This window comes from Erpetoichthys calabaricus, chromosome 2 (genome assembly GCF_900747795.2).
Source record: "Erpetoichthys calabaricus chromosome 2, fErpCal1.3, whole genome shotgun sequence".
Lineage (NCBI taxonomy): Eukaryota > Metazoa > Chordata > Cladistia > Polypteriformes > Polypteridae > Erpetoichthys > Erpetoichthys calabaricus.
Window position 1 is genome coordinate 158703291 of NC_041395.2, and position 12872 is coordinate 158716162.

Here is a 12872-nt window from a genome sequence, read left to right on the forward strand (position 1 = left end):
GTGTTTCTCATTATGGTTGTTTGCTTGATTCGGGATGGGTTGTGAATTTTTTTGCACATAGACCAATCCAACCTCTAAACTGTAAAGATTATTATTTGCAAGTAAGAAACTGGTTAAAGGTCATTGCTCTGGTCTATACATCGCAGCATTGTAAGCGTTTATCAATGAATAGACGTTAATTAATGCTCTCAAGAAGTAGTGATGGGGTCGATGATAGGAAGCAACAGGGGATGAATCCCACCAAAATGGTTTGTCAAAGATGAGAATGAAAAGCCCGTGTCAATAAAAGGGCCACTAATGATGGCCACACGTCTCTCACCATGTTGTCCGAGAGCCTCCTCCTTTGTTGACTATAGTCAAGTGTGATACCTACAGAACGTCAAAAGGTCAGATTCTTTCTTCTTATCATTATCTCATTCTGGTTGCAAGGCTTAACTGTTTTACATGGAATTTACAAATAAAAATGTAAAATGAACGAGGCTATACACACACATAACATACATATGAATGTATAGAAGTAGGGTTATCCGCAAGACTCGTTTAAAAACAGATATATGGCAATTAACATAGATATTAATTACTGTAAAAACAAATACGTATAGATAATCATATTGCACTTAATATAGGTATATATTTGTTCATATGAAACAGTAAAAGGAAACCATTTTTATTCATTCCAATTTAATGCAACGTCAAAAAGTCTCATGAGAAGGCCATTCTTTCTTGAAGGAACCAACATAAATGGAAAAGATACTGTGCAGTTAAATTTTAGACAGACAGACAGACAGACAGACAGACAGACAGACAGACAGACAGACAGATAGATAGATAGATAGATAGATAGATAGATAGATAGATAGATAGATAGATAGATAGATAGATAGATGAAGTTCTTTGCTATGCCACCCACTCCCCCCACTCCCCCCAACCCTCTCTCTTTTCTTGTCTTTTGTGTTTTGATTTTTGGGATGTCCTTTTCCTTTTCCACTTTCATTGTGTCTTTCCCAGTTGTTTAATCTTAAAAGCAGTGAAGAAGGAGAACTGATCGGTGACAAAGAGAGCTTTCCGTCTCATCAACGTTGTTTAGACGACGATGAGGAATTCTTCAGATAATAACTCCCACTTCAAAGACTCCTTGGTTCAATGGAGTTCGGACCATCCTTATTATTCAACCACAAGGGCAGGCACTAAAGAGGAATCAACTGTTTGGTTATTTTTCCACTATGTTTATTTTTCCCCTATTCATTAGGGTACTTGGTTAAAATAAACAACAAGACAACCTCTAAACGAAAAACTCGAATACTCCCACCCCCCACCTGATACACTTCAGAAGGATGGAGGTATTGCGTTTTTCGTTTACACCAGTAAGTGTGATAATTCAGGCAACAAATATCAGTTTTTTCATTTGTTGTGCTCGGACCCAATGATTCTATAAATCTTGCAATTCATTTTAATTATTGTTCTGATATACTTCTTTATCTGCAATAACAATTGAATTATCATAATAAAAATATAAATAAAAAAGAAAGCGCTACAGGCAAAAGACAGACCGGCAGTGATGTTAAGCAGTATTCAAGAAGTCAAAGTTACACAAATCTTAATACACCAATCTGTGGTAAGCAAAAAAAAAAAAAGGTGTCAGAGGAAAAGACCTGCTTATTATTATTCTAAGGTAAATGGACATGATGGACAAATCTATCTATCTATCTATCTATCTATCTATCTATCTATCTATCTATCTATCTATCTATCTATCTATCTATCTATGTCACCTGGATGCGTTGTAAAATAAGCCCAATGAAAATCGTTACGATTTGACGAGGCAAGTACAGGTTAGAAGAAATGTCTAATACTGTAAATATGCGAGCCCTGAGGTAGCGAAAGCAACACACCATGCTAAAACTGCCCTAGTGATGCAAACTAAACAATAAACTTTTATTATTATTATTATTATTATTATTAATAATAATAATAATAACAATCGTTATTGTTATTATTAGTGTTGTTATTGTTGTTATAGTGATGTCGTTGTGGTGTTATTGCTATTATTAAAGCAGATATAAAGTCAAGAGAAAAATATGCAATAAGGTTTAGGAAACTGCATCTCATTTAGAAGTATCTTCTTGCATTATTGTAACTACAACCGCATCGTGTAAAGCAGAAACACCGAAAAATCTTTCTGTTCAAAAGCAAACTCGGCGCTTGGACGGTCTTTTGTTCTGTGGTTAAAAATACACCAGTCATTTATGAAGTTTCCAACATTAGCGTAGTAAGTGCTTTCATTCCGCAAAAACACAAGAATCTTACGCTTTATTTCACCTTTAGTTGTAATTGCTTGGCAGGGTAATCTGGAATTTTGCCAGAATAAGATCTTTTCTTTGTTTATAATTAAAAAAGAGTTGCATACTAGCTTTGTATCAAAAAATTACAGAGATGTAAATAAAGTATGTCTTAAAAACGTGCGATTGAAACGTAATGGTAAGAACAATTGAATAAACATTTTCTACTTGTTGATTGAAAAGATTCTACTGGCTCTAGACTTGAGTCTTTACTTTTAAAGTTTGATTCCCCTATTGCTATTGAAATCCTAACTTACCATGAAGATGCACCGTTGCGAAGAAATAAGCCTTTGTAGATTTTGTCTTTGATGTCGGATGAAGAATATTCAAGCTTTTCAGCTGTCGCTGCCTAGATTACCTTGAGTCACTGAAGCAAATCTATAAGGAGAAAATTGGATATGTGTTATAAAACGTAGTAATCTTTCATATTTTTATATAAAAGAAAATGTACCGCTTATACAAGCACGTACAAAAACATGTAAGAAAAGAGCAAATGTATTTTCCTTCTCTACATGATATTTATGTAAACTCGAATATATTAATATTAGCTTTTGTTGTAAATGGACATAACGTTGCGTTTTCAGATTTCAAAGAATTGCAGTCAGTTTGCGTGTATGTTTTATGATACTCTCCACTTTCGTTTCTTTTTTTCCCGTTTTATTTGTATTACGTAAATTCGAATGATCGCATTAGAAAAAATCATGCTGTTCAGTAATTTTGTAATCTCCTGTGCCAGTATACTGTGTGTGTAAATACATATTCTTTATCAACAGCTAAACAATTTAAGAATTATTTTTAGTCATTAAGTAATTTTTAAATACAAAATCGGCGATAGATAGATAGATAGATAGATAGATAGATAGATAGATAGATAGATAGATAGATAGATAGATAGATAGATAGATAGATCATACAGTCTAATACAGTTTAGCTTTTTTCTATAACAAATGCTTTATTTTACAATACACAGCAGCTGCGTATTGACAATACTAACACTATGAATACACGTTTTTATAAAATGCTGACAAAATACAAGGCAGTTTGGTACACATTCTGAAGAAATCAGTGAGATGGCGACTTTACAACATTGCAAAAAATGTTTTGGCAGTATGCTTAAACTGGATTTTTTACGCAAATAATTCCTTGATGAAATAAATAATGACTATAAAACAATAAAAAATAGTTATAGCTAGTGTTTTTCCACATTTACAGAAACACAATTCTTTATTCACAAAGATCAAATTCAGTTATGGCAAACAACCATTATATACTTTTCATAAACAATCAAAATCTAGTCAAAATGGGGCCAGAATTTAAAGGCAACTCCAGCAACATATACATAAAACAGGATACTTATTTTAATGGAACATTAATAGGTCAAATTTCAATATTACCTTTATACAAACTTGTAGCAAACAATATAAAATACATTTCTTCAAAAAATGCCGAAGGATATACTTTACAAAATTAGTTTAACCACTGACAAATGAGAACATCACCATTTACAAATATACAATATCTTGAAAACACTTTGGTTCAATAATACAAAAATGTGGGCAAAATTCAGTGAAAAAATAAATTATGGTAATGAAAAAAAATGAAAAAATACAAAAAAGAGATTAAGACATAAAATGCTTTGTCTTACATGTTTTATAAATTTGTGGCCAGAACTGTGCTTTATGAAGACCATTTTTGAAATTGTCAATTAAAATTTTCAGTGCCGGTATTATTATTTATGCTATAAAGGCTGACAAAATCAAACTGGTAGAGATTCACACCTTTCAGTTAAAGATTTGCTATTCTGTACCAGGACTCTCAGAGATTGTTTAAAACATATTCCGTGGTGCCGAGTTTCTGTATGGACGCTTGTCCTCTGGCTCAGGAGATGAGGAGTTGCTTGGAGGTGTTGGAATTCCAGTTGTACCAGAACTCTGACACACATACCATTCACTTAAATTTGCAGTTTGGGAGGAAGAGAGTGGGTCAGAATGAGCAGATGAAGCTGGGTCTCGCCCTGAGTCAGAGGAAGGAGAGACTAAAGAAGGAGTTGAAGATTCATATCCCGAGCTTGGAGGTGGAGACTTGCAATGCACCTTCATGTGCTTCCTTAAAGAACTAGGGTGTGTGTAGGATTTATCACAGCCTCTCACTTTGCAGTTGTATGGCTTATCACTGGTGTGCACATGGGAATGTTTCTTTCTGTCACTGCTGTTAGCAAAACGTCTATCACAACCATCAAATTCACATTTGAAAGGCTTTTCCCCTAGAGAAACAAGAAAAATTAAAGAGTTGTTAAAATTTTGCAGTATAGAAGATATAATGTGTTCCATGTTTCAGACTAAAAACCTCAGTGCATACAAAAATATACTAGTGAGGCAGTACTGAACATATACCAGGTGTTTGGTCATTTTACATACTAAACATGTAGGCATTACTGTTGCTAGTTACAAATATTTACATGAAGAAAATGTACAAGAATGTCTAATGTTTGCAAAATTATTCAAAGTACTAAAATCTTCATTAAAATGAACAAGGTAGAGGATGAGTTTTTATAAGGTCCCATAATACAGGAAATAGTAACTTGAATGAAATTTGATGAGATTGCTGCATATGAGGTGCTTTGTAAATAGCAGGCCGTGTGTATTGTTCTCATACCTTTATCAACCTGAACACTTTTAAAACATCATGGAAACAAAAGGGGATGACTGGAAATGGCATATGTAAAGAAACAGACTGCTGAAATGATAACCACAAAAAAATAAACATGGTGATTAGCTGTATTTTTAAAAGTAACATGAGAAAGTCTATTGGATTATGTTATTGCTTCCCATACAGGAGTAGATGTTGCCTTGTAGCAGTTACCACTGGCATACCGGTAGATTGGTTTATAAACTAGAGCAAATTGTAAACTAACTCTGTAGTGTAGTTTTCCCCATCTAAACAAGCAATACAAATGCATCACATTCTGTTCAAAGGAATGCCATTATTAGATACCCACAAAGTTTCTCTAACTGTGACATATCGGAAGTTTTTAATATGACATGCTACAGAACAATACCAAAAATCTGCACGAAGCATAAGCAACAAAAGCCACTGAGAGGTGACTTAGTGCTGTTACTATAAGTGGTTCATCATGTCGTCCTAATATATGTGCCTATAATATGTGAGATTTACTGTTGTGTGCATATTGCACAGTAATACTCAACACAGCACCACACCAGTTAAACAAACAGGAGCAACTTAATGAATACTATGTGCCAGCAAATGCACCTGGAAGTGATGCTAGAAATCAGCTTAAATGCAAGAAATGTTTCAAAGTAATCACACAAAATTCACTACCATAAATATGAAATAATACATGACATATGTAAAGTCAGTTCTTAAAGATGAAATGCATTGTGTTTTGAATTTTTTTTAAGTCTGTACCCCCTAGAAAGGCACCTGCTTCACATTTTCCATTTGCTAAATACTTCTAGCACCCATTTACGTGATGTGAATGTTCCTTGGCTATGATCCTCCAGCTGCTTTGTAATTATTTCTAACTTCAGTTCAAATATATTTTTTAATTGCACTGCTGTAATAGGACGTTTTTGTTGTCGATTCTTGCTGTGATCATGAAATTATTTTGTTCTTACCCGAAACAATTTTTTGTGCTTTTTCCTACACATGCACATCATTTGAGGAGGTAAATTCCACCACATTTATTTTGTGCCTTCCCAAAACAGTATTTTTTTTTCCTACACATGAACGTCATATGTGAAGGCAAATTACACCACATTTATAAACTACCATTAACATAATAGCTCTCTCTATGCATTTTATTTTTGTTTCATGTCTCCGCCATGTTTGTGATCGTGTCTCTCTTAGACTGTGCTCTGATAATAAAAGGTTCCATCATAAGAAAACTTCCATGCATATTTCTTTGGTTTATTAAATATTGCATATCTTGCGATATTCAATTGTTGTGCCTTTATATATATTCCACTACTCATGTGTGTCTAAATATACTGTAATTCTGCCCAAATGGCCTAAAATTGTCTTTGTTATTTGTATATTTTTAATGCTCATATTTTCTTGACCAGCATTATCCCTTGGAAAGAGCCAGCCATAGACTGAATGCAACAGGTTACACTCACACACACACACACACACACACACACACACACATACACACACACACGCACGCACACACACACACACACACACACACATATATATGTATTCATACACACAAACATATATATGGAATCGGTGTGTGCACTGGCAACACCCTCCTTACTTAATTCAGTCTAGTGTGTGGTTCCACATCAGACTGCCGTGCATATTGCTAGTTCATGCCATGCTTCTTTGGTCAGTCATGCCTTGAATGGAAACATATTTTCAGGTGTGGTCTCTCTAAACTGGTGTAACGCTTTCATTTCACTACTGCTCTTTTAGCAAAGATTATGGTAGCAAAGAAAAGATAAGTAATCAGCTTGAGCTCATAGTGTCATTCATATTCAACACAAAAAGTAGTATTTGTTAAACCATAATTAAAATATGCACATTTATGTTTAAATAGTTTAATGAAAACCAACTTGCGTTCTAAATAAAGGTTTCAAAATCAATAGGAGTTACATTTAATCAAACCTGCAAATAACAGTAGAAAAATAATTACATTTGTATGGATTGTCACCAATGTGAGCTGAAACTGGAGTGAAATATTCCTGGCAAGAATTTACAACATTCTATACTAACTCTTTATCACGTTAGTTGGTTTCACAGCCTGCAAAAAACTACTGTTGCATTCAAGACCAAATTCACAGACATTTATCTTCCTCTTCTACTATCATTTCACTGTATCTTTGGCTTTCATCTCTGGATCACTGCTCTACTAAAGCATAAGTATAACTTTCCTTCATCCATTTTCCCAACACTTTTACAGTTTTTTTTTCAGTGATGGATAATCTATAGGACTACTGCATTTGATTCAAGGGATTTAGATGATAAAACTCCAATGGGGTTACATTAGAAAGAACACATACATTTCCACTAAAGAGTCTGAGTCTTCCTTTCCTTTTTTTTTTTGTTATAAATTCAAGTTCTTCACTGCCTGTTTGAACCAGGTTGTGAATATATTGCTGAAGATTTTACTTATAATTTGAAATAGACTTTTTCTTTACTTGACTTTTTCTGGAGTGATTCCAACTAAAACCTGTACTGCAGTGTACCTGTTATATTTTTGGAGTTTTGTTTTGTTTTTCCAGTCTAAGGCCCTGAACCTTGTGCCTCCTTAAAATGAATTGATGTGGTTGTATCCATAATGACACCAGTCTCCTTACTTCCTACATGGTCAATAAGGGCAGAGGGTCTTACCCATACAATCTAGTATGGCACCTTTTTTTTTACTTCATTGTGTTCAAAGTGATGTGTTAATGATTTTGAATATTAATTAACTTTCTTTGATCCGTATTTTTGTATAATTTTACAGTTTTGAAAGTATTAGCATTTACTAAAAAAATAATTATATGCAGTATATAAGGAATGAACTTTCATTTACTCACATGGACAAAATTTACAGCATACATTCATTCAAAATCAACTAATTTTATGTCTTCTTCTAGTAATAGTGAGTGCACATCAACAATAAAACATTTTTATGAAGTTGTTATAACTGTATTGCATATCAATACATTGAAGACAAGCATCCCACTTTATAAAACTAATACTGAGCCAATAGGAATGTTCAATCAGACTTTAAAGGTTATAAGGCCACATTTCTGAACACATCAAGAAATTCTGAAATAATGCTGAAGATGATTGAAATGCACTGGAGAATGGTGCAGCCAACATAAATTTCTTCCTAGCACCATTCTCATTGCTACATTAGTTTAAAAAGTCAGGATTTAAATTACCATCATTTCAGTTTTTGTACACAGTAGATGGCATTTTTCAGTTTATGATTCCACACTACTTTACCCTTTCTCAAAACCAAATTATGTTAAATGTTCGATTCCTCTTTGATATTTTTGCCAGGCATTTATAGATAAAAACTGTTGTCTTTACAGGAAAATGACAAGTACAATATGCTCACATAATCACTATCTCAGACATGTAGTAAAAAAAAAGAATATATTCTGGTATACACGTCTATGTAGAATATTATTTTCACTGAGTTGCCTAATTTATAAATTAATTATTCACATCCATATTTAAATAAAAAATCTATACCATGATTTGGCAAATCTTTATATTTTAGATTTTATGTTTGAACTTATACTTGACATATGATAGAATAGTTTCACTACAACTTTATGTAAAAGTTATTGTGACAAAAGTTATTGAAACGGATAAATAAAGACACAGAATTAATTAAACAGCAACGTTGTTTTTTCTAAACTGAAAGCTGATAAGACTAACAAGTACAATTATTTTACAAGTAATGATTGACGTTGCTTCTTGCATATCTTAGAAATGATTTGGTTATTAAATTAGTTAAGGGCAACTTTTTTAAGTCACAGGAGATGTCTTATTCTAGGATTCAAGAAATAATCCTGCTTTTTCATGCATATGCACCAGTAGAAACAGCAGACATTAGCATTAATCAGAAAGCGCATCTGAAAGTATTTAATACTGCTGTCTAATTACAGTCGCACGTTAAGGAACAATTTGACCTTCAGCTGTTGGGTTGAGGCAGCCAATCAAGGATATTAGTGTACTACAAGCAAGTTATAAGTAGGAGACCCATGGGAAACCCACACTCATAAACACAGAGGTTGAGCAGTCTGGAGGACGCGGTAACCACCAGCAAAAGCAGTCGCTTATTCCCGAGAGTTTAGAAAACATTGCTGCATTACATCTTTGCTGTTCCTCTTCTAAATGCAGTGGAAAATACACCGCAATCAATATGAACAAACTTTTCTTTCACATTATACAATGAGTAAAACAAATGTATTGTTTTTTCTCTCAAATAAAAAAATAAAATACAACTTAAACGCATTTGTACGTTCAATGTGCAAAGTTTTGTTTACTGAGTTAAATAATCTCATGATGATGAAGATGGAAAAAAATATATATACTGTTGTTGAAATGCACCATATTTAATAACCGCAGGCAGTGTAATGGTTGTGAGAAAAAAAAACAGCTAAAATCATTGTCGGCCATTTTTAACACTTGTAACACACAGTGTATCGCGACTTTACTGTAAATGCGATTATCAAAATTAAACGTGCATCGATCCAGAAAAATGAACAAAAGAACAACACGAAAAAGTAGGGAAGTGGGCCTAATTGTTCAAGCAACAATTATTTTGTTGCGGTACCGCCCAATATTGAATTATCAGTGTTGTATTTAGAGTGTATAAGAAATGAGAATGTAGTTTGGAATAGTATACTCGCACCACACCTGTACTGCATAACAAGACGCAATAATTGTAGCTTTCTAACATTGATCACATTAAATATTTTTAATTTTAAAGGTGTGAAATGTGTATGGCAAGTTCTATAAATTGTGTGACGAATTCACATACGCAGCCTTGATAACGTATTGCAGGCTATTTGAGCAAACCTGTATAAGATTTATAGTGGTGGTTCATATAGGGCTATGGCTCTACATTCACTTCTAAAGATACATCTATTTTAATGTTATGCTGAACATATTCACAGGAACCGTCACCGTTATTTTTTTTCTTCTGTATTTCTAGTACTATAGTACCCAGAATTACATGTTTATGTAAAATGTTATTGTCAGGTGTACGTTTCAAGAAGATATATGATTTATTGAATTTACGTATTAAAGGGAATTTCAAATAAGTATATTGAAAGAAAGTCTTTCGTGTTTGAAGGAAAGAATGTGAAATACAATACTGATTAGTTCCGCACACTCGTTAGAAGATTTCCAGTTCCTCGCGGGCAAACATGACAAATTAGGAAAGAGAGCTGTTCACTTTTCCTAGCATCGAAGATCATTAAAGAAATAGTTAAAAAATGGCATCTCTACAAACAGTAATATTCTAGATTGTGGTAAAGTATGTTATCTTTATAATTCCAGTGTCATATCAAACCTACCCGAAGGCCTAGAAAACCGTGACTTAAGTTTCCCAGGGGGCAAGACTGATACAATCTGTAATACTGTTTACCGCGTTTCCCGAGCAAAAGTAAATAAACGACATTCTCTTTTACATCTTACGCAACTGTTTTAATGCGAAAAATAAAACAATTTAATATTATACACTGCACGTTTCAATGCATATAGCCCCGAATAGAAATAAGTTTGAATATATAATGTTAAACATATCCCGACGTCAAAAATGCCAGTTGCAATTAAAGAGTAAATTAGCTGTACATTGAAAGTTTATTCATATTGGATTACAATTCTAGGAGATCCTTAACAAGCCTTAACAAATAGAAAATGCTGCTCTGTTCTTCTAATGTAGGCTAAATAATCAATAACTAAATGAAGAATACGTAATAGTCATTCAACTACTGACCTGTATGTGTCCTTTTATGAATCTTGAGGTTTTCGGATCTTGCAAAAACTTTTCCACAGCCAGGAAAGGGGCACGGGAAAGGTTTTTCTCCCGTGTGTACCCTGATATGGTTTACAAGTTTGTACTTGGCTTTAAATGGTTTTCCTTCTCTCGGACATTCTTCCCAAAAGCAAATGTGATTTGCTTGTTCTGGTCCTCCGACGTGCTCCACTGTGACGTGCGTTACCAGTTCGTGCATCGTACTGTAAGTTTTAGAGCAAAGTTTCTTTGGAGCCCGATCTGACTCCATCCACTTACAAATAAGTTCTTGTTTGATCGGCTGTCGCATATAGCGGAAAAACGCACCTGGTCCATGGTGGTGTGCACTTAAATTCATATTCAGGTTCAAGTTTGTATAGCCGTGCAGAGGTGAAGCAGTAAACGGATCAGTCCTGGAACCTGTCACTTGACTGAAATGATCAGTCCTAGCGTACATTTCTCCAGGTATTCCTAACCTTATTTGTCCATTCAATGCGTGACCACCTGGAGCTGCGTGAGAAGCCGTTTCGTGGTGGAGTCCAGAAAAGACTGTGTGGTTTCCTGCTTCAGAGTGAAGACCATGGTGTCCAGAGAAGCTACCTGTTGTTGAGACAAACATTCCGTGGTGAGAACTCGTGCCGGGATGTTGTTCAGTAAGCCCTGGCATGACTGTAGCTGTCAAGTCTCTGCGAAAAAGGAAATCCCTACCTGCCGATAATGCCTGGGCTGTATGTGGCATCGAGTATGGGACTGGTGTCGCCTGTACTGGGCCAAACGCCCCTGTTTGACTGGAGACAACTTCAGTGTGGCCTGCCATATGATGATTGTGTTGGTGATGGTGGTGGGGATAATGATGGGCTGGGCTGAGTTTAAGGGCCGCAGCATGCCCCATGTGTTCTGGCCCGAATGGACTTGGCCCCAGGCAGGGTTCTGAAGTAATCTCCCCAGGGTGCGTGTGAGCCATTGAGTGGGGATGGCTGCTGAACCCCGGGAAGCCTGTCATGCTCTGAGGGGCATGCTGATGATGGTGATGGTGGTGAGCCCCTGCCAAGTCAACTAATCTCAAAGTCGTGTTCCGTTTAGAAAGCGTAGGGTCCATCACGCTCCCCAAAGCATCGACGCTCATGGATCCTATTTTAATAACGGTAAATAACGATAGCGATTAAACAACGGCAACAATTATTAATAATATATCGATGTTTATAAATAGCTATATGTATTAAAAAAAAAAAAAACTTTCTAAACTTTAGAGCCAGTCTCAGCGCCTACGTGGAATCCCATTCGGTTCACAAGCAGCAGCAGGACGCTTTGAGATACTGAATAGAGATTCAAGGATGGCGCTGCAGCCTGTGGAGCTGAACAATCAGCGAGCTTTCTAATTGGCGAACGCAGGATGATTGACGTCACTTGTGACAGTTTCCAATGTGAAGAAAAATGTTTTCAGTGACAGCAAGTAGCAAGTGAGTTTGCGCAGAGCCCAAGGCAACAGAAAAAGTGTTTTTCTTTTTGTTATGCAAAGGGTATTGTGCGTTTACATCTAATACTTTAATCAGTTAGTCACCGCCTAACAATAACAAGCTATATCGACGCATAAAAAATGATGTTAGCAGCACTTTAAAAATTCATGAATGACTCGACGGAGATACTTTTTAAAAATTAAGGCGGTTGTCTTTAAGATAGGGTTATTTAATTCTATTTCAATATCCACGGTGCTAGCATCAGAAAACATTACAAAGTGAGTAGCGATTGCCCTTTGTCTTCGTTTAACGTCTCAAATTACAAAACTTTTACATGTTAAAAACGTTTTTAAAGTTTAAAACTGTATGCAACGATAGGTGTTTTATTCACAATCATTGTTTGCGGATGTACGTGTTATGTTAACGTCTAACTTAAGTCCTCGTAGTTTCTTTTACAAATAGCTGATCAGATGCCTTTTTAAAACGTAAATAAAGCAGTGGGACTTGCACGAGATCCCGTAAATCATGCATTCATATACCCGATACCCAATACAATTTTTCCAGGGCGTTCACATAATCAAACCTCTAACT

The 12872-nt window shown here is 35.1% G+C and overlaps 1 protein-coding gene across 3 annotated transcripts; it reads right to left on the minus strand.

The window, feature by feature from the left end:
* Positions 1-724: 724 nt before the first annotated feature.
* Positions 725-12111, minus strand: LOC114643711 (zinc finger protein ZIC 4-like). 3 transcript variants are annotated; one of them, XR_007934071.1, is made up of 4 exons: positions 10807-12111; positions 4118-4602; positions 2597-2717; positions 725-1187 (listed from the first exon to the last, which is right to left on the minus strand). XR_007934071.1 is itself a non-coding variant. In XM_051922439.1 (3 exons), exons 1-2 carry the CDS (start codon positions 11948-11950, stop codon positions 4166-4168), a joined length of 1581 nt encoding a protein of 526 aa, XP_051778399.1. In that variant the 5' UTR covers positions 11951-12111; the 3' UTR covers positions 2000-2717; positions 4118-4165. The 3 variants fall into 3 exon arrangements, 2 of the variants coding, with proteins under 2 accessions (XP_051778399.1, XP_028648063.1); XM_051922439.1 differs by lacking the exon at positions 725-1187 and having other exon boundaries at positions 2000-2717; XM_028792230.2 differs by lacking the exons at positions 725-1187; positions 2597-2717 and having other exon boundaries at positions 3220-4602.
* Between the last annotated feature and the right edge of the window lie 761 nt (positions 12112-12872).

Bases quoted from the DNA above. Each gene is read 5' to 3' on its own strand.
- LOC114643711 (XM_051922439.1), bottom strand. From the start codon at position 11,950: ATGAGCGTCGATGCTTTGGGGAGCGTGATGGACCCTACGCTTTCTAAA. The intron at 4,603-10,806 runs GTCAGTAGTTGA...TTGTTTCTCTAG, and splicing joins TCATAAAAGGACACATACAG to GGGAAAAGCCTTTCAAATGT.